Source organism: Aquarana catesbeiana, linkage group LG02, assembly GCF_042186555.1.
Source record: "Aquarana catesbeiana isolate 2022-GZ linkage group LG02, ASM4218655v1, whole genome shotgun sequence".
In the NCBI taxonomy this organism is placed as follows: domain Eukaryota; kingdom Metazoa; phylum Chordata; class Amphibia; order Anura; family Ranidae; genus Aquarana; species Aquarana catesbeiana.
The window spans coordinates 389,272,954-389,299,727 of NC_133325.1; the positions used below are offsets into that span (position 1 = coordinate 389,272,954).

The following is a 26,774-nucleotide window of genomic DNA, read 5'->3' on the forward strand; positions in this document are numbered from 1 at the left end:
CTCAGCTAAGCACAGCTTGAGCTAAGGTCAGATGGATTCCAGGAAGCAACGCAACATGAATCATCTGCTCTTTCTGAAGATGGCCGCAGCCAGAAATGCTAAGGGGGTGATTTCTCAACTAAATAAAGCATGGAGACATGGATGGATGGGTTTGCTGTGCATACTAGAAACAAATTAAATAGCATTTTCAGTTTGTGGTGCTCAGATACAGTTGAGTTTCACTTTAAAGTAGTTGTAAAAGGTAGACTTTTTTTTTTTTTTACCTTGCTGCAGTCAATGCAGTAAGGTAAAAACCTTCTGCATGCAGCTTCCAAACCCTAAATACTTACCTGATCTCAATCTCGAACCAGCGATGTGCACAAGGCACTCTTGCTACCCATTGGCTCAGATGCAGCAGCAGGAGTCACTGGTTCCTGCTACTGTCAGAGCCAGTGATGAGGGAGCAAGGGGCGGGACTCGAGAGTGAGCACGCACGGGGAATGGGCTGCTCTGTGCAAAACCAATGCACAGAGCAGGTAGGTATAACATTTTTATTATTTAAAAAAAATAAAAAAAGCTTTAAATGGGTTGTAAAGTCAGAAGGTTTTTTTTTTATCTTAATGCAATAAGATAAAAAGTCTTCTGTGTGCAGCAGCCTGCCTCGACCCCCCTAATGCTTAAATGAGCCCCATCTCTGTCCACGAATGTCTCAGCAGTCCCAGACGCTCCCTCCTGATTGGCTGAGACACAGCAGTGGCGTCAAAGGCTCCCGCTGGCATCAAAGTCCGTTAGCCGAGAGAGAGAGGCGCCCCCAAAAAGCAGCTCCGGGTCCGAATAGGGACACAGAGCTGTGACTTGACTCGGGTGCCCCCCATAGCAAGCTGCTTGCTGTGGGGACACTCAACAAGAGGGAGGGGCCAGGAGCACAGAAGAGGGACCAGAGAAGAGGAGGATCCGGGCTGCTCTGTGCAAATCCACTGTACAGGGCAGGTAAGTATAACAGGTTTTTTTTTTTTTTTTTTTTTCTATAAAAATAACAAAGAGACTTTTGAATCACTTTAATATTACTTTAAGATTAAAAGCGGTTGTATACCTGCACATAAAAAAAAAAAACTCTGCAAGGCAAAAGGCATAATGAGCTAGTATGCAGCGCATACTAGCTCATTATGAACTACTTCAGAATGAAGCCCCCGTATCAGAGCCCGGTCCATGCCGAGGGAGCTGACATCTTGCCCTGGTAGTGTCTTCTGAGTTCACGGCTCCGGTGCTGTGAGTGGCCAGAGCCGCGATGACGTCACTTTGTTTTTCTTGCCAGACCTTCAGCCGGGCATTCAGAACGCATGCACCGCTGATGTCAGCAGCTGCATGCAAAGGGAATATCTCCTAAACCATACAGGTTTAGGAGATATTAATTTTACCTACAGGTAAGCCTGATTATAGGCTCACCTGTAGGTAAAAATGTTAAAGTGGTTGTATACCCAAATTTGACAGGCAAGACGACCCACCAAGTTAACAGGCTCAGAAAACCAACAGCCTTCACGGTCCCCAATCTGCACTGGCCAGACACAGAGGTGGTTAAGCCCTGGTTCACACTTTGTCGAGCGATTTGACAGTTCAAAATCGCATGACAAGTCGCACCCCATTGCCAGCAATGAAAACGTTCACATCGGTACAACTCAAATTGTAGCGACTTTGAAAAATGTTTCTGCACTACTTTTTGAGGATTTTGTAGCGACTTGCATAGACTTCTGTAAAATGAAGTTGCAAGCGGCAATGAAATCGGAGGTCCAAGCTGCAATGATCTGCGGCGATTTCAAAGCTGCACTGGTGTGAACCCAGGCTTAACACCAAATAAAATATATTGGATGATCTGGAAAAATATTAAATTGGGGGTACTGTTTATAATTGTACCCATGCCAAGCTGACCTAAAAGGTTGGCAAATTATTATTTTTTTAATAATTTGATAACCAATTTCATGCAGTAAAGCAACACAAATATTTTTTTTTGTGTGTTCAGAGTTTCAATACAGTATGCAGTATATTTATTATATTATTATATTATATTTCAATAATAATGCAGTAGCTCAGTTATGTTTTCTCCAGACATATACATGTCATCATTTCTTTTAAGAGAAGATGAAAATACCAGGAAGTCCCTTGAGAACTGCTGTGAACAACACCCCACTAACTACAGGATCACATTCCAAGTAATGATAGCCATGTTCATGTAGAAGAAAGGCAGGCACTGCACACCCAGGTTTTCCTTCAACTTCCACTTGTAACCCTTGCTTGTACACTCAAACAGAAAGGCTCAGGGAGGAAAAGGGAAAAAAAAAAAAAACAATTGGATAATCGTATGAAAAAGCATAAAAGCCATGTGCATTCTGTAAAGTCCTCTATGAAAATTGTAAAAAAACTTTGAAAGGGGCTTATTTATAATAAAACATGGAACAGATCAGATTTAATCTTTTACTCAAGTGAAAAAATGAACACTTTTAGGGCTCTTTCACACGGGGCGGATCAGTGATGATCCGCCCCGTGAACACCCGCTGGCTCAGCGGGGATCGCTCCGCCGATCCCCGCTGAGCAGAAAGATGACAGGTCCATCGCTGCACGCTGTGCAGCTACGGACCTGTCAGAGCGCCGCTCTCCCCTATGGGGGGATCGGATGACGACGGACCGTAGTGTCCGTCGTCACCCGATCCGATCCGAAAACGGATGGAAAAGTAGGTTTTTCCTCCGTTACACTTTTCGGATCGGAGCGGCGTCGGATGTCAGCGGACATGTCACCGCTGACATCCGACGCTCCATAGGGATACATGTATGTCCGTTTTTCATCCGAAAACGGAAGGATGAAAAACGGACATACGGATCCCCCGTGTGAAAGAGCCCTTATAGTTGCTTTTAGAGCTGCAAGATTAATTGTTAAAAAAAAAAAAAATCCCGATCTCGATTCAAACCCCCTCACGATCCTAATCCAGCATTTCCATGATTTGTGTAACAAGTGCAGATCAGTTCTCTGCTGACAGCTGTCAAAAAAAACAACAACAAAAAATCAGCCTGCAAAGTTGATCACAACATTGCTCAGGCTGAGATAAAAAAAGAAACATTGTATCATTTAGTTCTTTTAGATCAAGGGATCAAAGGGATGAACTTCGGTCTGTAAATTAAGTTAGTTTACCCACTTGAAGACCAAGCCTTTTTCTGACACTTGTTGCTTACAAGTTAAAAATTCAGTATTTTTTGTATAATATATATATATATATATACATATACATATACACACACACACACACACACACACACACACACACACACACACATATACATATATATATATATAATAAAATGCACACACACACACACACAGAGACCCTAGAGAAGAAGATGGCGGTTGTTGCAATATTTTATGTCACATTGAAAGACCACTGCCCAAATGTAAATGTATTTTTTTTCCCCAAAAAATTCCACTTAAATGAATAGTAAAAAAAAAAAATAAACAAATAAAGTTAGCCCAATTTATTTGTATAATGTGAAAGATGATGTTACCCCAAGAATCGTGATCTTTATTCTAAGTAAAAAAAATTGTGATTCTCATTTTATCCAAAATTGTGCAGCTGTAGTCGCTATGGGAAACCTTTAGTTTTCCAGCCACTGCAAATTATTATGCACTTCTGTTCTTAAATATATTTAAATCAGTGCTCAGTAGGAGGACCCCTAAGACCCCTTTCTCTCTGAGGCGTTTTTCAGGCATTAAAGGGCTACAAATAGTCCCTGTAAAGTGCCTGAAAAACGCCTCCCCTGCAGCCCCAGTGTGAAAGCCTGAGTGCTTTCACACTGGATCGGTGTGCTTGTAGGACGTTAGAAAAAGTCCCGCAAGCAGCATCTTTGGAGCGCTGTATACACCACTCCTCCACCGCCCCTGCCCATTGAAATGAATGGAAAGCGATTCAACAGCTCTAAAACTAGGGGCGCTTTACCGCTAACACGGCCTCCTGGCAGTGTGAAAGGGCTCTTAGGTTATCAGATGTATAAGGACAGACATGTGAACCGTTTGCATTCAGGGCCACTCATCTGTCCTTGTAACCACCTGGATGTGCGGTCGCAGGTGGCATCTGGCACCTGGTTGTTAATTTGTTTAATGCTGCTGGCTGCGTTTGTACTCCTACACTGGTGGTGTATGCCTGATACACTATTAGTACAGATTATTGACTGCCATTTCATGGCAAAATACATTTACTAGGACAAAACTACCCTCATAATAGGACAATAATAGTAAATGAAAGCTGATGTCATGTTTGCCGTTATACAAAATGTGTATGGATATATTCTTCTATTCCTATACTTTACAGGTGCAAAATAACACATTTTACAGGACACAAATTTATTGCACATACTACCCCTTTATAGGTAGTGAGGAGAGCAGACTGTCCTGGTTTCATATTGTGTAGACAAAGAAATTCCAAATGATTATTTGGACAAATACTCAGCTTTGCTCAGGGGAATTTATATAATATAATAATATATTTAATAAGATGAAGAGTGCAGTTTTGCTTAGTTACCACTGTTGAAGTGAAATGCAATGCACTCAGGCACCAATAACAAAAAAAAAAAAAAGGCTACCGGCAGGAAGAGACTAAGAACCTCAGTCAGTCATGCATGCCTTACCAATAAGCTTGACAAAACCCCCAAACTCTGTGTAGGAAAACAGATTTAGTTTTTAATGTGTTACTGTACAACCCCCTGGATTCACATTACAAAAACTATAGAAGTATGTTGTACATGCCATTCTGTTCAACTCTTCACACTGTGCAGTACATTCTATACTCCACACTGCACCTGTATACTGTTGTATTCTGTATGCTGTGCTGTACACAACTCCACACAGCACTTCACTTAGCATTCTATCCTTCTCCACACTTCTACACTGTATTGTACATTCTATACCTCCTCTCACCATGTATACCTTCTATACTGTGCGCATGTCTACTCTGCACACCGTGCTATACATTCTATACCGTGCGCATGTCTACACTGCACACCATGCTATACATTCTATATCTCCTCTCACCATGCATACCTTCTATACTGTGCACATGCCTACTCGGCACACCATGCTGTACATTCTATACCTCTTCTCACCATGCATACCTTCTATACTGTGCGCATCTCTACTCGGCACACCATGCTGTACATTCTATACCTCTTCTCATCATGCATACCTTCTATACTGTGCTCATCTCTACTCTGCACACTGTGCTGTACATTCTATACCTCCTCTCACCATGCATACCTTCTATACTGTGTGTATGTCTACTCTGCACACCATGCTATACATTCTATACCGTGCACATGTCTACTCTGCACACCATGCTATACATTCTATATCTCCTCTCACCATGCATACCTTCTATACTGTGCACATGCTTTCTCTGCACACCATGCTATACATTCTATATCTCCTCTCACCATGCATACCTTCTATACTGTGCACATGCCTACTCGGCACACCATGCTGTACATTCTATACCTCTTCTCATCATGCATACCTTCTATACTGTGCGCATCTCTACTCTGCACACCCTGCTGTACATTCTATACCTCCTCTCACCATGCATACCTTCTATACTAGAAAAAAAGGTGTTTTAACCAGGCCCTCAAATGCACCACTCAGCGCCAGGACAAGATGCTGTTTCGAATACAGAGACAGTTAATAAATAAATACCGCCCAATTTGCTAGTACGCAAAAGGCGCGGAGCCTCAAGGCAGGAAAAGCAGCCGTTTCAAAAATTACTACATACAATATAATAAACAGTGGTATAAAATAATCTTAAAAACAGACTAAAATATCACACTAAACAGCGCTAATATTGAGCAAAATAAAATAAACATGTGGCCAACTACACATAAAAAAGTCCTTTTTTAAGAGTGGTGAAAAGTTCAAAGTGTAGTTCAGAAAGTGTTCAACAGGTGATCATGAAACATAGTCACAGCGTGCACCTTCCACCGATCAATCCAAATTCCACCCTGTGCAAACACACTCCCCTCAGGGGGTTAAACTCACCAGAGCTAGATAATAATAAGCCTCCAAACAAAAGGAAAACACATCCACGCCACAAGCTGCTGCTACCACCACTCCGGAGGGATCTCAGATGCTCAGGGCTCACAATAAATCAAAAAACGAAAGAAAAACGCTCATAGCGTAATCCTGTTTATTGAGTAAAGACCCCTCACACCATACAAAGAAACCCCCCTTCAATAAAACTTCGTACATCAATATTGCAATCAACACAGCAAATAGAGCGGAACATTTACTTCACCGCATTGGCCAGTTCAGCTGTCCAGGAGCCGCCATCAACTTCCTGGATGTGTAGCAGGCTGCGGTGGAGCGCAAACGTCACTTCCTATGTCATGTAAGCCACACCCTGACGCGTTTCGTCATATCCTGACTTCGACAGAGGGCGTCAATACTGTGCGCATCTCTACTCTGCACACTGTGCTGTACATTCTATACCTCCTCTCACCATGCATACCTTCTATACTGTGCACATGTCTACTCTGCACACCATGCTGTACATTCTATACCTCCTCTCACCATGCATACCTTCTATACCGTGCACATGTCTACTCTGCAAACCATGCTATACATTCTATACCGTGCGCATGTCTACTCTGCACACCGTGCTATACATTCTATATCTCCTCTCATCATGCATACCTTCTATACTGTGCACATGCTTACTCTGCACACCGTGTTATACATTCTATATCTCCTCTCACCATGCATACCTTCTATACTGTGCACATGCCTACTCTGCACACCATGCTGTACATTCTATACCTCTTCTCATCATGCATACCTTCTATACTGTGCTCATCTCTACTCTGCAAATCGTGCTGTACATGTGCATTCTATCCTGCATGTGGCTTTACTTTGTACACCATGCTGTCTTTTGAATACTGCATATGGCTCCACTTTGTACATTGTGTTGTGCATTCTTTACTGTATACAGCTCCACACTATACACTGTGTTGTACTTTCTATACTGCACACTATACACTGTGCTGAATACTCTATGAACACCTCTCCATACTGTGGTGTATTTTCTATTCTGCACATTGTACACCGTACTGTACACTCTATACTGACCACCTCTGCACACTGTGGTTTACATGGGGTATTGAACATACTGCACAAAGTAACACTTCACACTTTGTATGCAATATACGCCACACTTCTCAACTGTATAATACGATATCCTGCCACTGTCAACTGGCCTCCCTTCAGATTTACCAGACATCAGATTTCATGCACTCTGATAAATACTTAGTTACTTTTTTTTTAATTTCTAATTTTTTATTTGATTTTTAAAACTACCGTACTACAGCTTCTGTGAATAAAACAATCTATGAATGGAGGACAGGTAGATGATTGATAAGTCTGCCCCATCTATTCATAGCTAGCGTTCCATTCATAGAAGCTGTTGGACTGCTGGTGGTATCCCTTCATAATCATGGTGGTTTTCTCATGGTGAATTTGGGTTTAAGATAAAATCACACTATGGATTTTTTCACATTATTGATTTTCGCAGTTTACTGCTTGGACTGATACATGATTGGAATTATTATTGGACTTGAGTGAACATTATCATCACAAGATCACACGTATTGTTTTTATTTGACACTAATCTTTTTAGGTTTTTATTTTTGAGTGCATTTTATGACATTTAGTAGCACAGCACGTTGTTGGTATGGTCAGTATTGCATTCTCTCTAGTATAGGTTTCCTTTATTCGGCAAATACACAGCAATGTCCAGTCTTCAACCAGCTCAAATCTAGTAAAAGCCCTCAATATATTTTTCACAGTGCTGTACAAGTTGAATTTATTACAAGCACAGGTGCTGCTTTCCTAGCTAAAATACTGCAAAATCTCCTGGCCTGGGGCAGAGTAACATAAGCCGGGGTCAAGGGAAGGACGTACATACAGCTACACGTTCCTCATCGGTTTCATGCTTTTTTTTGTTTTTTTGCTTTTTTACTATTCAGGGAAAAAAGGTCAACCCTTCTTTTGAAAGAAAACATGCACCTGGCGTAAACATAGGCTGGTAGGACTACTCATGCAGTGTATAACCATTACCAGTTAAAAGGCTGCACTGCATATCCTATGTATATAGTATTAGGATTAGTCTGTGCCAATCTCTCTAATGAACAAGATCTGCAATGTTTTGAATGCCGCACTTTCAGCCCTGCAAAAAATTAAAAAATTACTGAGCCACCTAAGACATCGATGACCCTTGTTACTACTATTAGCTACCCCAATACTGCTGTGCTATTTAGTGGATGCCATCTCTGCCCACAGTGTCAACAAAAGCACTGCAAAGTACTTTACATAAAACCAGTACAAATAAAAAATGGGTACAGGTGCCTTCAAGACAGGAAGACATAGCAAAACTTACACATGGGTTTAAAATAGAAGATTTACATGTTTTAGTGAAGTTTAAATAGTTTCTTCACCAACACATGCAGTGGGTGTAAGCACTGTATGAACCTGTATATAGCCTCAGCTACATACAGTACAGTATACAGCTCTGTGTTCTGAAAGTAGAAGGGGCTTGTGGAACAAATTCAATGTGGACTGAGGCTGGATTCACACCTATGCAGTTTTAGTGCTTTTTGCATTTTGCAGATTTGCACTAGAGTCCATTTAACATGGTTTCCTATGGAACACGATCTGTAGTGCAAATCTGCAAAATGCAAAAAAAAAAGAAAAAAAAAAAAAAAAAGCATAGGTGTGAATCCAGCCTGAGTGCTGCTCAGCCATTCACAGGGAGCTTTGTATTCTATGAATGGATACAAAGCTTGCTCTGACTGGCCAAGGAGCAGACGCAGGTGGATGACCTCTTGATCTTCGACTCAGCCAAATCAAAGGCAGCTTTGTATTCATTCAGAAAATACAAAACTCACTGTGAATGGACGAGCAGCACTCAGCCAGACTTGAATCTGGCAGTGGGTCTGGAAGTTCCCATCCTGCTGCCAGAACACAGCACTGTATACTACGTAGCCAAGGCTACAAACAGATCATACAGGGCTGAAAGCCACTGCATGTGTTAGTGAGGTAAATAGTTTGTTTGGACCAGCTTGGACTTAAACTTCACTAAAACATAGAGATTAGCTTTAACATAAATTCAACTTTAAACTATTGCCTCCCCATTGCCCTGCATACATTTTAGCATAAAACGCAATGTAATTACCGTTTTTCTATGTGGTCATGACCGCCAAGCTATAGCTGCTCTTAGTAGATGTGCAAGGTCGACACTGGCTAAATTACTTAGATAAGTGACATCATATGCTGCTGGCCATAGCTCTAAACCACTTATGTCCAACACAGGGCCCACAACCCAAAAGCCTTGTCATGTGGCCCTCACTTCCAGTTTTGCAGCTGGAATGTGGTGGAACTCCATTCCACCACCTCCAGCTCTCACCCTCCACTCTTGCTCCTCACTGTCACTTGTAAACACAGAAGCCTTAAGGGACTGCTTTGCTTTCAGCAGCTCCCGGTTCGCCTTAACTCCGCACTTAGCAGTCCCAGTTTGACTTGAGCACCCCTCTTATTAGGGTTGGATGAACTCTGCACATACCAACACCCCTGAACTCTGCACATACCAACACCCCTGAACTCTGCACTCTGTACATAGCACACCCTAGATACAACCGGCACTTTTAGGGTAACCATACTGCTGATGTGGCCCACAAAAAAAAAAAAAAAAAAGTCGTTTGACACCCCTTCTCTAAGTGTTGTTGGTGGGGAGAGAGTTCCTTTCCACCAGCCACATGCTTACACACAGGTGCTGAATCTTTGCAGTCACATGGCCACATGTAAAAAAAAAAAAAAAAAAAAATTGTAAAAAATGTATTTCCATTGCAATTCATGCTAAAAATGTATGCATGGCAATAGGGAGCAATGGGGAAGCAACATTTAAAAGTTCATTGTGCCTTTAAAACGTTCTAAAAAAAAGGCAGAAAAATGCTTTTGTTGCCCTCTCTGTCCCCATTAGGGTTGTCCCGATAACGAGCATTTGCGCGAGTACTTGTACTCGCACAAATGCTCCCAATGCCTTAGCCGATACCTTGGGAGAGACAGGAACTCAGCGGGCGGAGTCAGCGGGCGGAGCGGAGGGCGGAGCAGAGAGCTGAGCGGAGAGCGAGTCCTCAAGCAGGTAGTGCAGAGTGCAGGGCTCGGCGACCGGAGCTGTCACATTTGGTAATGGAAGTGACGCTCTGTGTTGCCGTTACACTGTCGTCAGTGCTTAAAAATCCCGACGCCCATCTTGGTACACCCTGCCAGCAGCGGACATCTTGTTACACCCAGCCCATATAGTTCAGGCTGAACTATATGGGCTGGGTGTAACAAGATATCCGCTGCTGCTTTATTGAGGCCGAGTGCAAAGTGTACCAAGATGGACGTTGCAGAGGCAGCATAGACAAGTAAATCCTCTCATGCCCATAAGTGCCAGCCATCAATCAGTGACACCTGTTAGTGCCCATCCAGCCAGTGCCCATCCAGCCAGTTCCACTGCCAGCCATCAGTCAGTGCCAGCCATCAGTGCGTGCCACATATCAGTGCGTGCCACATATCAGTGCCCATCAGTGCGTGCCACCTATCAGTGCTCATCAGTGCCACCTATTAATGCTCATCAGTCAGCGCTATCAGTGCCAGCCATCAGTGCGTGCCACCTATCAGTGCCCATTAATGCGTGCCACCTATCAGTGCCCATTAATGCGTGCCACCTATCAGTGCGTACCACCTATCAGTGCATGCCACCTATCAGTGCCCATCAGTTTCACCTTTCTGTGCCACTGCCTAGCCAACAGTGTGTGCCACCTATCAGTGCTCATTGGTGCTGCATAATCAGTGCCACCTATTAGTGCACTGCTCATCAGTGCCATCTATCAGTGCGCCTCAGTCAGTGCCAGCCATCAGTGCGTGCCAAGTATCAGTGCCCATTAGTGCGTGCCACCTATCAGTCAGTGCCACCTATCAGTGCCTATTAGTGCGTGCCACTTATCAGTCAGTGCCTATCCATCAGTGTGTGCCACCTATTAGTGCTCATCAGTGCTGCATAATCAGTGCCACCTATCAGTGCTCATCACTCAGTGGTATCTATCAGTGCCAGACAGTCAATGCCACCCATCCATCAGTGCATGCCACCTATCAGTGCCCAGCCATCAGTGTGTGCCACCTATCAGTGCTGCATAATCAGTGCCACCTATCAATGCATATCACTTAGTGCCATCTATCAGCGCCAGCCAGTCAGTGCCACCCATAAGTGCCCATCAGTGTGTGCCACCTATCAGTGCCCATAAGTCAGTGCCACCTATCAGTGCCCATAAGTCAGTGCCACCTATCAGTGCCCATAAGTCAGTGCCACCTATCAGTGCTCATCAGTGCCACCTAATCCTATCAGTGCCCAACAGTGCTGCATATTAGGGGCTCCTTATCAGTGCTGCCTCATCAGTGCCACCCAATCCGTGCTGCATATTAATGCCTTCTCATCAGTGCAGCCTATCAGTGCTGCCTCAGTGCAGCCTATCAGTGCCCCATCAGTGCAGCCTCATCAGCACACATCAGTAAAGGAGAAAAAGTACTTATTTACAAAATACAAAAAAAACTGTCAAATGACATTAAAAAAAAAGTATCGGTATCGGCAAGTACTTGAAAAAAAGTATCGGTACTTGTACTCGGTCTTAAAAAAGTGGTATCGGGACAACCCTAGTCCCCAAGGGGGAAAAAAGTTCATTGTGCCTTTAAAACTTTCTAAAAAAAAAAAAAAAAAAAAAGGCAGAAAAATGCTTTTGTTGCCCTCTCTGTCCCCATGGGGGACATCTGCCATGATTTTAGTATCATAGGACACCTTGTGCTTGGCAAATCAACAGGTTAAACTCAAGGGTTCATGCCCACTGGGCTTTTACAGGCATATATTATGTGCCTAGTGTAATTTTCTGGGGCTTTTCTGCGCCCAGGGAGCCACACGTGCTGTGTACAGCCTGCAATACAAGTGAATGGCTGAACACTATTGTGCTCCTGTAAACGCTGATGCATATAATATGCCTGTAAAAGCCCCCTGTGCACAAACCCTAATAAGCAGGGTGCCCAAGTCAAAACTGTGACTTTTGAGTTTATATAATAAAAGAACAAAATTTCAAGGAGTGGAAAATGCATTTATTTTTCCACATGTATACACTTATCCCAGAGTTTAACTAATGCCTGGAAAGCTTTGGCATAGAAAGATTTGTCAGTACGCCTAAACCATCCTAGGCCAGCCAGAACGTCATCAGTGCTGAAATGCTGACCTCCGAGGAACTCTTTTTAGGGGGCCAGGTTATGCATCGACTATTCAGGATCAGGTGTTCCATGCGCTAAATGTTCACAGGAATGACTGCAGTGGGCTGGGAGCTACCATGGCCGGGATCATCACTTATGGACATACAGTCATCTTTGAAACATTTACACCATTCAAATGTCTTACTGCGGCTGAGCGTCTCATCACTGTACTGTGCTGTGCTTGAAGTCTTCTGTAGACATCAGCAGGTTTTACACCTTCATTCACAAGAAACTTCATCACCACATGCTGTTCTATGCACGCACTAACACTGTTGTCTACCATCTTGCTTAACGGTCTCTGGACTGGCTGGCGACATGTGTGTCGCCTATCAGTAATAGGACACACTTTCCACTTACTACTGTGTGTAGTATCGCCACGCTAGAATCACTATTTATACCTGTAAACTTAAAAGTTCCAGTTGGACTTAAACGCCCCATGTACTTCCTCACCAGCAGCCCATACTAACCTTTCCTTCTCTCCACCACAGCTCCATTCAGCTGCTAGAAGAAAAGAAACTGAACCATATTAAACTCTGAGTTGCCCTAACAGAAACACACACAGGGTTGAGGACACTTCCCACCCAATGTAGGCCAACCATCAAGCACCAGCACTGTCACATGTGAGGAAGGGGGTGAGTGACAGGCAATAAAATACCTGTAAATTCCAGATAGTTTCTTCTTTCCTGACAACTGAACAGAGCAGGCAGGAGCAACAGAAAGCTGAGTATGTGCTGCAGGGGTGGGTGGCAAAAAATAAAAGTAGCCTGTTGCCTTGCCCTGAATGGGAAAAGCAAAGATTTGCTTTAAGGACCACCAACAGCAAACATACATCTTAATAGGGTTCACAATTATCACAAACCTAAATAAAAAATAAAATATATAAAAGGAAAAGAAGTAAAAATAAATGGCATAGACTCACCTGTGTCTTGTCGAAACTGTGCCAAAGTTGCAATGTCTATTATGTACGGAGCTAATTTAGGGTCAACTTGTCCAAGGGAGATACTCCTACTGTTCGCAAGAGCCCGAGTAGTCTTCTGCTGCTGATGGGATTGCATACATTGCTCTATATAATTGCTCACTTTACTACTGTATGGCCTCCACTTGCCAAGTTCATCTTGCCATTCCCAAACAGCTACAGCCATAGATGCAGGGTTCCACTGACTAGCCATCGTAGGAGGTCCTAATGGACCTGCAGCTCCTCCACTTTGGGGTGGACCAGCTGCCATTCTTTAGGGTTCCAATCAATGTCTCTCTATATAAAAATATATTATCAGTCAAAATGCTCCTTCATGAGTACTGCAAATTCCTTTCTGTACCATCTTCCTGTAAAAGGAAAAAAAAAAAAAAGATAGTTACATTAAATGACATAACTGCAAAAATAAACCATGCAACACAGTTCATTCCTACCTCGGTCCACCATTTCTACAATTATTGCTAGTACATTATACTTAGGTAGCTCATACCATAGAGCAGCCTTTTTCAGCCTGTGGTGCCTTTAGGTTTCTCCAGGGGTCCCTGACCCCTTCCTAATAATTTCTCAAAAAACAGAGGATGGATCAAGATTGCCTTTTAGTTACAGAAAGCCACAGGTTTTCATTGGGCACCACAACCTTCTATTTGCTGGCCTAACGACTAATGACATTGGTTGATAAGGAGGACATCAGATGTCAGCATAGCATCCATGCTTGTCCCTAACTTGCACCTATCAGCACTGGGGTCACATTAGCTCTGCGAGGAAGAGAAACACTGGAATATTAGTCAGTACCTGTGTGCTTTGCTTTGAAAGAATAAATCAACTTTAACATTGGGTGTCCCATGTGTGGATGTTGCTGCATTCCGTAAAACTATTAGTTTAGTTTTTACCATCTTAGAATGAGGTGCCTCGACATTGTGCAGGGTGCCTTGACTAAAAAAAAGGTTGAGAAACACTGCCATAGAGAGCCACTTGTTGCATCTGTGGAATGACCAGTCACTACACCTACCAACTGATTACTAGTGATTTTAGTAGCATGGCTGAGCAATAAAGACCCCCCCCCCCCCCAAAAAAACAAAACAACATATCTTATTTAAAGTGGTAGTAAACCACATTAAAAAAAATTGCGCCCTGGGCAGTTTAAGTCATAATGTGCTGGTATGCATGGCATACCAGCACATTATGAAAGACTTACCCAAAAAAGGAAGCCCTCCAGCGCACTATCGCTGAAGGCGCTTCCATCGTAATCCGGTCTTCTTTGCAGGTTCATGGACTTTGGCAAGATGAATGGCCGGCAATGATATCGCTGTTTAAGGCACGGCTTTGAAGGAACGGTACGTGTAGGCCGTTCCTTCAGAGCGCATGTGCTGGTAACATCACCGGCTGCACCTAAAGAAAGCGTTTCCTAAACGGTACACATTTAGGAGATATTTACTGTACCTATAGGCAAGCATCATAAATAGGAGTATGCTCCCACTATAATTTGGTATTCAAAGTGAACAGAGCATCACCTAAATTACTAAGGCTGAGTTTCTGTTATCAGACCCTAGGATTATGTGTGTATTTACCATATTTTAGGCCCTATTCACACTTTGTATAGCGTTTTTTTATGCCTTTCCAGGCGTTGTGCATAGGGCAGCCCATTCACTTAAACAGGCTGCCCTTTGTTCAACATACTTGCCAAAGAAGCCCCTGAATGTGAAGTGTGGTGCGGTTTTTCAGCACACCCTTTTGTAAGGCATTTGCCTGATGGCAAAACGTGCTTTAGGTGCCATTAATAATGGCAACACACACAACTACGATGAGAGTTAAAAGCGTGTTTCTGAAATGGGAGTCAAAATGTGCATTTTCTGTCACGCGTTCGGGAAACACCAAGTGTGAATGTGGCCTTAGGCCTTTAGGGTTCCTTGTGCTGAAACCCTAAAATGAGAGCATAACTTGTTCCAAAAGAAGAGCTTATCCTATGACCCTGTAACCTATTTTTTATGAAACTTTTTCTCACTGTGTTTTCTGCCTTCTTGTCCTCCATTATCTCCCAAACCTGCCCTTTTCCTCCTGACTTCCCTTTGTTTAAAACAAGCAGTGCTGCTCTATGCACAATATGAATCTCATAACCACGTACCCAGTACATGATATGACACTTCGGGGTCTGGGGCACACGTGCTGTCGGCGATCCGCTCCCGATTGGACACAGCGGGAGTCAATCAGTGGGTCCGGCAGACTTTATGTCCACCATCGTTCAGGAAAGAAGAACGGCGGTCTGCCTAGGTAAACAAAGCAGACCATTGTTCTGTCTGTAGTGATCCTGTGTTTCTGCTAAGGCCCCTTTCACACTGCCATGACTGGAAAAAAAAAAAAAAAATCGAAAGATTTTGACGCGATTTCAGGGAATGCCTGTGTAAACTTGAGGTCTGTCGACCTCAACTCGCATTAAAGTTGGACCAAAGTAGTATAGGGACTACTTTAAAGTCAGTGTGATTTGAAGTTGCACAGATATGAATGGTACTCATTGGAAATCATGGGGCACGACTTGTCATGCGACTTTGCAGTCCCAAGTCGCACAAGTGTGAAAGGGGCCTTAGCAGGAACATGGATCTCTGCCTTCCCATAGCACAAGCTTTTCCCTCACAGCTTGTAAGCACATTTTAGACACACATTTAACCCTCTGATTGCCCCTGATGTTAACCCCTTCCCTGCCAGTGTCATTAGTACAGAGACCGTGCATATTTTTAGCACCGATCACTGTATTGGTGTCACTGGTCCCCAAAAAAAGTGACACTTAGTGTCCGATTTTATCCTCCGCCATGTCGCAGTCCTGCTATAAATCGCTGATCGCCCCCATTATCAGTAAAAAATAAAATAAAAATCCCATAAAAATATCCCATAGTTGGTAGATGCTATAAGTTTTGCACAAACCAAATCAATATACGCTCATTGGGATTTTATTTACCAAAAATATGTTGCAGAATACATATTGGCCTAAATTTATGAAGAAATTTGATTTTTTTTGCATTTTTTTTAATTGGATCGTGTGTTTTATAACAGAAAGTAAAAAAAATTAAAGTTACGTACCGGTAACGTCTTTTCCTGTAGTCTTTCAGGACAGCCACAATAGAGAGATAGTCTCCTCCCCTTCCTCTGGAAACACTGCGCCAGCCCATAAAATCTCTCCTCCCCTGCCAGACCTCAGTTCTTTCAAGAGTACCTCCGGCCAGCTGGGGAGACACAAGAACACATTAATAACATACCAATCAATATCATTACCATATTGCGTTCTGGTCTTTAATAAGACCCCCCCAAGCTTAGGGTGGGTAACTAGGGCTGTCCTGAAAGACTACAGGAAAAGACGTTACCGGTACGTAACTTTAATTTTCCCTTTCCGTCATTTCAGGACAGCCACAATAGAGAGGATAATCGAGCACTTACCAATTAGGGTGGGACTACAGCTTGCAGAACTTTTCGCCCAAAAGCCTGCTCACCTGCCGCCACCAGGTCCACTCTGTAATGTCTAACGAAAGTGGAGTAGCTGGACCATGTCGCTGCCTTGCATATTTGCTCTGGCGTTGCTCCAGCCTTCTCTGCCTGGGAAGTTGCCACTGCTCTGATGGAGTGTGCCTTTATGCCTCTAGGGACCTCCTTCCCTGCTAAAGAATATGCCTGCCCAATAGCTAATCTAAGCCACCTGGCAATCGTGCGTCGGGACGCTCTGAGACCCTTTCTGGCCCCAGAAAATAAAATAAATAGAGAATCAGACTTCCTTATTGTTTTAGTCATCTCTAGGTATTGTAGGATACACCTCCTTACATCTAAAAAATGAAATTTTAGTTCCCTTTCACCTGAAGGATTGGGACAAAACGAGGGTAGGACTACTTCCTGGCTTCTATGAAAGCCTGACGCCACCTTAGGCAAAAAAGCTGGATCAGTCTTAAGGACTATCCTGTCTGGCAAAATAACACAAAAAGGAGGTCTAATTGATAACGCCTCAATTTCGCTGACCCTCCTGGCAGTTGTCACTGCAACTAAAAATACTGTTTTTAGGGTAAGTTCCCTTAACAGGCACTTGCCCAATGGCTCAAAGGGACTTCCCGTAAGGCTCTGTAAAACCAGAGATAGGTCCCACCTGGGAAAGGGAGGACCCCTGGTAGGTCTCTGTCTTGACAGTGCCTTAAAGAATCTGACCACCCATGGATTGGTAGCCAGAGACTTCTCCAGGTAAGCACTGAGTGCTGAAACCTGACTTTTAAGGGTAGCTACAGATAAACCCTTGTCCGCTCCACACTGCAGAAATTCCAACACAGCTACGGGACTCTGCACCGAGAAGGAGTTTTCTATGCACCATTTGTTGAAAAGGAGCCAGACCTTTTTGTAAATCTTACGGGTCTCCTTTTTCCTACTGTTGAGGAGGGTAGAGATCAAGCTCTCTGAAAACCCCTTGGATCTTAATATACCCTCCTCAGTAGCCAGGCCGCTAATTTCCACTGCTGCACCTGTGGGCAGAGGACTGGACCCTGCGACAGAAGATCCTTTCGAGGTGGAAGGAAAAGGGGAGGTTCCGCTGCTAACTGACTGAGGATTGAAAACCATGCCCTTTTCGGCCAATGTGGAGCTACCAGAATAAGAGAGGTGCTCTCTAATTGAAACTTCCTCAGAACCGCCGGTAATAGTACCGGAGGAGGGAAGGCATAACATGTCCTGAAATGCCAACTCTGAGATAATGCGTCCACTCCCAGTGCTCCTTCCCCTGCGTTTAGGGAGAAAAAACAGGGGGTTTTCGCGTTGTCTTTTGAAGCGAAAAGATCCACTTCCGGGGGTCCCCATTTCTCGGATATGAGATTGAAAACCTCCTGGTTGAGGGCCCAATCTCCTTCCTTTAGACTCCTCCGGCTGAGAAAATCTGCGATTATATTCCTCTCCCCTCTCAGAAAAACCGCTGAGAGTGAGAGAGTGTTGGACTCGGCCCAGCTTAGAATGTCTTCTGCTAGGGCCAGCAGACTTCCGCTCCTGGTGCCTCCCTGCTTGTTTATATAGGCCACGGTGGATGAGTTGTCCGACCGTACCTGTACATGGTGGCCCTGGAGTTCCTTTTTGAAGAATCTGAGGGCTAGGCCTACTGCCCTCAGCTCTTTCCAATTGGAAGACCTCTGCAGCTCGTCGCCCTTCCATGTGCCCTGCGCTAGAAGGGATCCCAGATGTGCCCCCCAGCCCTTGCCACTTGCATCCGTGGTTAGGATCTGTGGGACTGGGATGAGCCACAGACGTCCCTGTGACAAGTTCACTTCCTTCCTCCACCACCAAAGAGATCTCTTTATTTGATGGGGAACCTGTAATAAGGTGTCTAGATCCCTCTAACTGTGGTCCCATACTCTTAGTACATATGATTGTAGGGGGCGAAAATGTAATCCTGCCCACTGCACTGCTGGAAGAGTAGAAGTTAGAAGGCCTAATGTTGACATTATGGACCTCTTGGACACCAGATGGTTGCACTGGAGGGAGAGAACTGCTCTGTCCAGTTTTAGAATTTTTTCCCTTGGAAGAAAAACTCTCGAGAGCGTAGTGTCCAACAGGTACCCCAGGTACACAATGCGCTGTGAGGGAATGAGACTGGACTTTTCTAAGTTCAGCAGCCACCCCAAACCTGTTAGAACCCTCTTGGTTAGATCGAGGTCTCTGATCAACTGTTCTGGGGATACTGCAAAAAGAAGCAGGTCGTCCAGATAGGCTATAACTGATACCCCCTGGAGTCGCAGGAAGGCCAACGCCTCTGCCAGTACCTTTGTGAATATGCGGGGCGAGGAGGATAGCCCGAAGGGCAGCGCTTGAAACTGCAGATGCAGTATTGTGCCCTGCAGGTCTACTGCTAAACGGAGGAACCTCTGGGAGGTTTCTGCGATAGGGACGTGTAAATATGCGTCTCTGAGATCCAGAGACACCATATAACAGTTGTGTGGTAGCAGGGCCCTGACCGTAAAGATTGACTCCATGCGGAACCTTTTGTAGCAAATTGACCTGTTTAAGGGTTTTAAATTCAGAATCAGTCTGAATTTCCCCGAGGGCTTTTTCACCACAAATACGTGGGAATAGAACCCCTCTCCTTCCTGCCCCCTTGGTACTCTGTGAACTACGTTCTGAATCTCCAGTTCCTTCAGGGCGTCCACCAAAGCTTCGGCCCTTGCTGTGCAGCTGGGAAGCTTCGTAACAAGGAACCTTTGCGGGGGTGGTCTTGAGAATTCCAAGAGATACCCCCTTCTTATGACCCCCAGGATGAATCGATTGGGTGAGAGGGTCTCCCACTGTGGAAGGAAGGCCCCCAGTCTTCCTCCCACCGTCCCTAGAGAGTCATTGATCTTTACGGGCCTTCTCAGGAGGGCGAAAAATCGCCCCTCCTCTGCCCTTTCCTCTTTGGCCCCAAGTTTTCTTCCCTTGCTTGGGAGATTCCTTGCCTTTTTTCGGACGAAACCCCTTTCTCGTCTGAGCTGGGGCTTTCCTCTTAGGCGGAAAGGACTTCTTTTTGTCCGCTGTACGGTCTAAGACCGTCTCTAAACCAGGGCCAAAGAGTAGATCACCTGTCAGGGGTATCCCGCACAATTTGACCTTGGAGGCGGTGTCCCCCGGCCAAGTTTTCAGCCAGAGCGCTCTTCTGGCCGAATTCGCCAGCGCCGCTGATCTGGCCGACATACGGACTGACTCTGCTGAGGCGTCTGCAATGTATGCGATTCCTCGCAGAATCGTGGGGAACGAGGCTAGGATAGTCTCCTTGGCTGTGCCAGCTTCAATGTGCTCCTGAATCTGGAAAAGCCAGTGCTCTAAATTGCGGGCTACGACCGTAACAGCCATTTCTGGCTTTAAGTTACCCACAGTTGAGTCCCACGTCTTTTTTAGAAGTGAGTCTATCCTTTTGTCCATGACATCCGACAAAGCCCCCATATCCTCGAATGCCAGGTTTGTGTGTCTAGAGACCTGAGAGAAGGCGGCATCCAACTTGGGATTTTTATTCCAAATGGACGCTGGATCCTCTGAAAATGGAAACCTTCTCTTAAGGGAGCTAGAAAAGAAGGGTTTCCTCTCAGGATCCTGCCACTCCTTCTTAATCGTTTCCACCAGCACTTCATGTACTGGAAAAACCTTTCTTTTTTGATCTCCCAAGCCCTTATACATAAGGTCGTGGAGAGATAGGGGCTTTTTATCCTCGTGTATCCCGAGGGTTGTATATATTGCCCCCAAGAGATCTTCCACCTCATCCAGGGACAATTTATACCTGGAGATTTTCCTGGACTCCCCGTCCTGGTCCTCCCCTTCTGATTCCTCATGGGAATCAGACGTGCCACTGTCCGGTTGCCTCTGCTCCACCCCGGAAGGGCCTGACATCTCCTCTGCCATAACTAATTTGGTAGATCTGGCAGGTGCAGAGCCCTGAGCATGAGGCGGGGTTGTGTCCTGCTGAATGGGTTTAGAGGGAAGCTTGAACGTCTCAAAAAAGGTTTTAAAAGATGAAAAGGTGGATGACAGCTCTTTCACAGAAGCTGCCAACCCAGACTGCTGTTCAGATTCCCTTTCCTTAACCAGGGAGTCTATGCACTCTTTACACAAAACTTTAGTCCATGCTTCCCCTAAACTGTCTCTACAAGAGGCACACTTCCTTTTAGAGACATGAGTGGACTTTGTTTTTTCTGTAGATTTCTGAAAATACATACAAAAAAACCATATTACTTCCAGCAAGTTTAAGTGGAAACAACCCTGGGGGAGTACCAGATCCATCTTAAGGGAACTGCGCTCACCCCCCCACCCCCTGACCACCCAGGGGGACTGCCCTCCCTCTAAGTAAGGAACCATACAAGAGGGAGAGCAAACCTTAGATAGAGAGGACCCCTCCCCAGGGAACTCTTACCTTTGGAAGGCTGGAGACAGCGTCCGAATGAGCTGCAGCATCTGCCTCAGACATGACTGCAGGTGGTTGCCTGTGTAGAGTCTCACACTGTGTACATGTGAAGCGACTCACTCCAGCCTGAGCCCGGCCCCCTATCAGCCCCGCGACCTGGAACCGGAAGTCGCGGTTCAAAGGGAAAGCGTCCGCCCCCCCGCCGGAAATGACGTCACCCGTCGTCCGGCCCGCTGGTTCCAAATTTTGCGGCCTGTATGGATACAGGGGAGAGCGGACTGTCTCCCTGCTGCGGCCCTGTGGACGCGATAGGGGTCCCCCACGACCTGATGCCGCGCTCGGCAAGGAAGGGGTGGCTTTCAGCTGCGGTATGTACCGCCACTCTTCATCCTGGAAGCTCCTGCTTCCCTAGGGATGATTTTCTTAGAAAGAGGCCACAGTCTCCCTGACTGCACCCGGCCTGGTTCCTCTGCACAGTGTCTCCCCACCGGAGGAAACACTAATAACAGAGGTCTGGCAGGGGAGGAGAGATTTTATGGGCTGGCGCAGTGTTTCCAGAGGAAGGGGAGGAGACTATCTCTCTATTGTGGCTGTCCTGAAATGACGGAAAGGGAAAAATTTTTTTTTTCCAAAATGGTTGTTTTTTTTTCATTTTGTTTATAGCTCAAAAAATAAAAGAGGTGATTAAATATAATAGCAAAGGAAAGCTCTATTTGTGGGGAAAAAAAAAGGACATCAATTTTATTTGGGTACAGCGTCGCACAACCCCCTGTTTTTTAGTTAAAGTAACGCAGTGCCGTATCTAAAAAAAAATGGCCTGGTCATGAAGGGGGTAAAACCTTCCGGGGCCGAAGTGGTTAATAATGTTCAGATTGTAGCATGTATGGTGAGCATTAGATGGTATTAGTGGGTGCGCTATTGGAATCGAAATTTTTAGCTCTGCATGCAGAACTCCCTCATTTCTAGTAATGCTACTCCCTGAATAATCAGTTCTCTGACAGCTCTCTTATGGTGATAAAACAGTCCTATACAATGAAATCACAAACTCGACACTTTTTCATCACGAATAAAATACTTTTTTTTTAACTATTGAAAGCATCATAAACAGTGTTTGGAAAATAGGCATTTTTAGAAGAACATTTGGGCAGATATTATCAGTTATAGAAAGAAAGCAGAACTCAAGCATATTGTCCATTTCAGGAAATACGTTCCTCAATTAAAAGGAAGCAGCTTTCCAAAGTTGCCAAGTCTGCAACTCTCATGAAACATCCTTGCTTCTCCTGCCAACAATCCTCGGGCAATTCATACTGCTGTACATTCCTGCTATCTATTAAACAAGATCTAACACCAGATCCGTTTATCACATACTGGTCTAATAAAACAATAAAAAATACTCTACAATAGGACTGCTTCCTTTTAAAGGATTGAACTCGGTTCTACAATATAAGACTGCATGCATAGCTCATTTTAAGGTGGGTCGTTTTTTTCTGTCTGTATCCCCCTGACATCCAAGGAAGCAGTGTTTGTCAGTTATTATTAGGGGTGTGATAACTTCCTAAGTATGGCCTAATGACAATGGATATGGGACCTCAAAGGTGGGGCATGACATCACTGCGGATGCTTTCAACTTTGTATTAATGAGCTAACCCACAAAATATATGTCCAGCCAACACTTTTTTTTTTTAGTCTTGGATAGAGCAGGGAAGGGTTGGAACCTCTGCTGGATTTCTTTTTCTTCATCTGGGTCCCTTCATTCCATGTCCTTGAGATACTGTAAGCAGTAAAAAGAAATGATGGCATGTTTGACAGTTGTCACTGAATCAGGTCCCCATTGGAAGGTCTTCCTTGTTTGGGTGGCAACTATAACGTTTTGGCTTTTCCATCACTTTCTGTCTTGGTGACCATGATCTCTAGGACAAATAGAGAGGGTGATTCCACCAGTGGAGAAGTAGATGGCAATAAAAATGCTGGAAGAGGTTCTAATGAAAATGCATGTCAAGTGAACTCTTTCTTTAGGTTAGGAATAGGGGAGGGAAAGAGCCAATTTTTTTCTTTTTGCCATCTACTCATCCACTGGGGAAATTCACCCCATTTGTCTTATGCCGCGTACACACGGTCGGACTTTTCGACCGGACTTGTCCGACGGACCAAATCCGGCGCACAATCCGATCGTGTGCGGGCTTCACCGGACCTTCAGCGGACTTTTCTAGTCGCAAATCTGACGGACTTTAGATTTGGAACATGCTTCAAATCTTTACGCCGTAACTCCGCCGGACCCAGAAATCCGCTCGTCTGTATGCTAGTCCGACGGACAAAAACCAACGCTAGGGCAGCTATTGGCTACTGGCTATCAACTTCCTTATTTTAGTCCAGTGTATGTCATCACGTATGAATCCGTCGGACTTTGGTGTGATCGTGTGTAGGCAAGTCCGGTCGTTAGAAAGTCTGTTGAAAGTCTGTCGGACAGGCTGTCGGACTTCTGTAGCTGAAAAGTCCGATCGCGTGTACGCGGCATTAGAGCAGTGGTTCTCAACCTGGGGGTCAAATGATGATTTGCCAGGGGTCACTGAATCCTGGGCTGTTCCTGAAGCCAGCACCACTATCCCAGCCTTTTTGTGGCCGCCAAGCAGGGCTGTTCCTGGAGCCGCAGCTGCCCACTCAGCCTCTTCACATCCGCCCATTCAGTTCATGGCATGGCTGGGGGGCAGGGACTAGAGGTCAGCTGACTGGTGAGGAATGTGAAGTGGTAGGGGCTGGAGGAGACCCTATCTCCTGATTTTGGCATTGGTGTCACTGCTACGAGACACCACAAAGTCAGAGACACAGTGAGTAACACTACCTGTGATTATAGTTGCCATTAAAAGTTCCCACTACAGTTCTAAGATCAGGAGATGACCTTGATCAAAAGCACCTAAGTTGGCTGATCAGAACTTCCCCCAGCACTGCCACTGATCCCAACTCCAGCCAGCACTGCCACTCTTCCCACCACCAAGGAGTAAGAGAAGGAATAAAAATAGAGAATACATGGAAGGGAGATGAAAAGGGGAGGAACAAAGAAAAGGGGAGAGAAAGAACAAGAAAGACAGCTAGAGAGAGGGATGGGGGAAAAAAAAAAAACAAGAAATCAGGATAGAGAGATAAAAGGGACAGAAAAAAGAACAAAGAGAAAGAGTGGTACATCCTAAAATGTACCATGAGGGGTTTTAATATTGTATGAGTGGAAAGGACTCAGGGAGCCCTAAATGTCCGTGGGTTAGGGGCGCAAATTACTTGTCTTGCCTTGGGTGCTGACAACCCACGCTACGAAAACAATTTTACTGTTAGGGGTCCCCACAACTTGGGAAATTTTATCAAGGGGTCACAGCACTAGCGAGGTTGAGAACCAATGTCTTAGAGACCACTGTAACCAGGGCTGAGAGTGATAGATCTAAAATGTTACAGTTGCCACCAAAACAGGAGGTGAGGCGACGTCTTCCAATGGGGACAGCAATTTCAGTGACATACTTTACCGCAGTGGTCTCCAAACTGCGACCCAGGGGCCAAATGTATGCTTGCTTTTATCCAGCCCTTGGTGCATTATTTTCCCCACTGTCAGCAACCATAGTTCCTGCCAATCTAGTCCTGCTCCTGACACCAGTGATGGGGGCGCTGTTCCTCCCGCCGACCCCAACAATGGGGCGCCCATGCCTCCCGCCGACACCAACGATGGGGCGCCATTCCTCCCGCCGACACCAACGATGGGGCGCCATTCCTCCCGCCGACACCAACAATGGGGCGCCATTCCTCCCGCCGACACCAACAATGGGGCGCCATTCCTCCCGCCGACACCAACAATGGGGCGCCATTCCTCCCGCCGACACCAACAATGGGGCGCCATTCCTCCCGCCGACACCAACGATGGGTGCCATTCCTCCCGCCAACACCAACAATGGGGCCTCATTCATCCTACCAACACCAACGATGGGGCCCCATTCCTCCCGCCAACACTAATGATGGGGCCCCATTAATCCCGTCGACACTAATGATGGGGCCCCATTAATCCCGCTGACACCAACAATGGGGCCCCATTCCTCCCGCCGACACTAATGATGGGGCCCCATTAATCCCGTCGACACTAATGATGGGGCCCCATTAATCCCGTCGACACTAATGATGGGGCCCCATTAATCCCGTCGACACTAATGATGAGGCCCCATTAATCCCGCTGACACCAACGATGGGGCCCCATTAATCCCGCTGACACCAACGATGGGGCCCCATTCCTCCCACCGAACATGCAATACTAATGATAGGGAACGGCTTCAAGAAAATGGCTGCTCGTCAATGCATTTAGCTTAAGCACTTTCAACCTCCGTACTCTATTCCCTGATGAAGTCACATGATTGTGACGCCAAGCGTAGTAACATACGGACACTGGAAGTGGCGTTCCGAGTACGAGTTCGGCGCTCGTTTTGTTTTATTTTGTTCTTAATGCCTTATGTGAGTACCGCAGTATATGTTTGAATTTTAAATAAATGTGATATTTTGACATAATTCACTATTGGAGCTCCCTTTTTCTCCTTACTCCCGGTCTGCCTGACACACTGCCCTGAGAGGCAAGGTTTGTGGATGTAGCAAGAAAAAACATACAAGTTACCATCACTGAGTTTTTTTGCTTATTTGAAAGTAACAAGGATAAGCTTCCGGAGATACCACTTGCAGGATACAGCACCGTGCACTTTACCCAACCATTACTAATGCTGTTTACCTTACAGCAGTAAGGAAAGGAGTCACTGCAGCCGTGGGTGCGAGCACACTGAAGATACAAACCCCTCAGTCACTGTGTCACTATTGTATGAAGCAATACAGCACCCTAATCACCAGCACTCTTTTTTGAAGACTTTTTAATACTTATTTTATTCATTTAATTTTTCTCTATCAATTGTGATATTTCCTCTCTTTACACTTGATTATATGGTTTATCACATGAATTTTATGGACTTTTTCTGTATGACTGAATAGTAGGTTCTATGTGACCACAGCGAATTTCAGTTTTTTTTGGAACTTCCGGATATTTATTGTATTTACTTTTATATGGATCACTTTGCACATTTAGCACTTTATTGATCACATTAGCACTTTACTCATTTGGAGCGCAACACCATATATTGATTTTTTTTCATTAATGATAGGGAACGGTTTACTCTCACTGACACCAAGTCATTTTCTACTGCCACTGGCTACAGTCCAACCTCCCCTGAATTTCGAAGGTCAGCAATCTGGCCCTTTGTTTAGAAAGTTTGAAGACCCTTGCTTTACAGTGTTACTTTGTCATTTTAGAGAACTTGCTGTTTTACTTTTTGCAGTGTTTTATGAATAAGGAGTTAAAGTTGAGTTCCACCCAAAAATAGAACTTCTGCTGTCCGGATCGCCCACCCCCCGCCGTCACATTTGACACCTTTCAGGGGGGTCTAATACAGGTATTTTCTCCCGCTCCTGGTGGAAGATCACCGCAGTACTTGATGCAATCTACGTATCCGCCCGGCCCCTTCTCCGTCCACCTCCCCCTCCGACGTCACATTTGA

At 45.0% G+C, this 26,774-nt stretch overlaps 1 protein-coding gene across 2 annotated transcripts in view; it reads right to left on the reverse strand.

Moving 5' to 3' along the window:
- Window positions 1-26,774, reverse strand: part of DTX2 (deltex E3 ubiquitin ligase 2) — a 114,668-nt gene that overhangs the window by 81,142 nt on the left and 6,752 nt on the right. For both annotated transcript variants that reach the window (XM_073615200.1, XM_073615199.1), the window contains exon 2: window positions 13,281-13,684. In XM_073615200.1, the coding sequence (XP_073471301.1) occupies window positions 13,281-13,587 (307 nt within the window). In that variant the 5' untranslated portion in view covers window positions 13,588-13,684. The remainder of the gene's footprint in view (window positions 1-13,280; window positions 13,685-26,774) is intronic.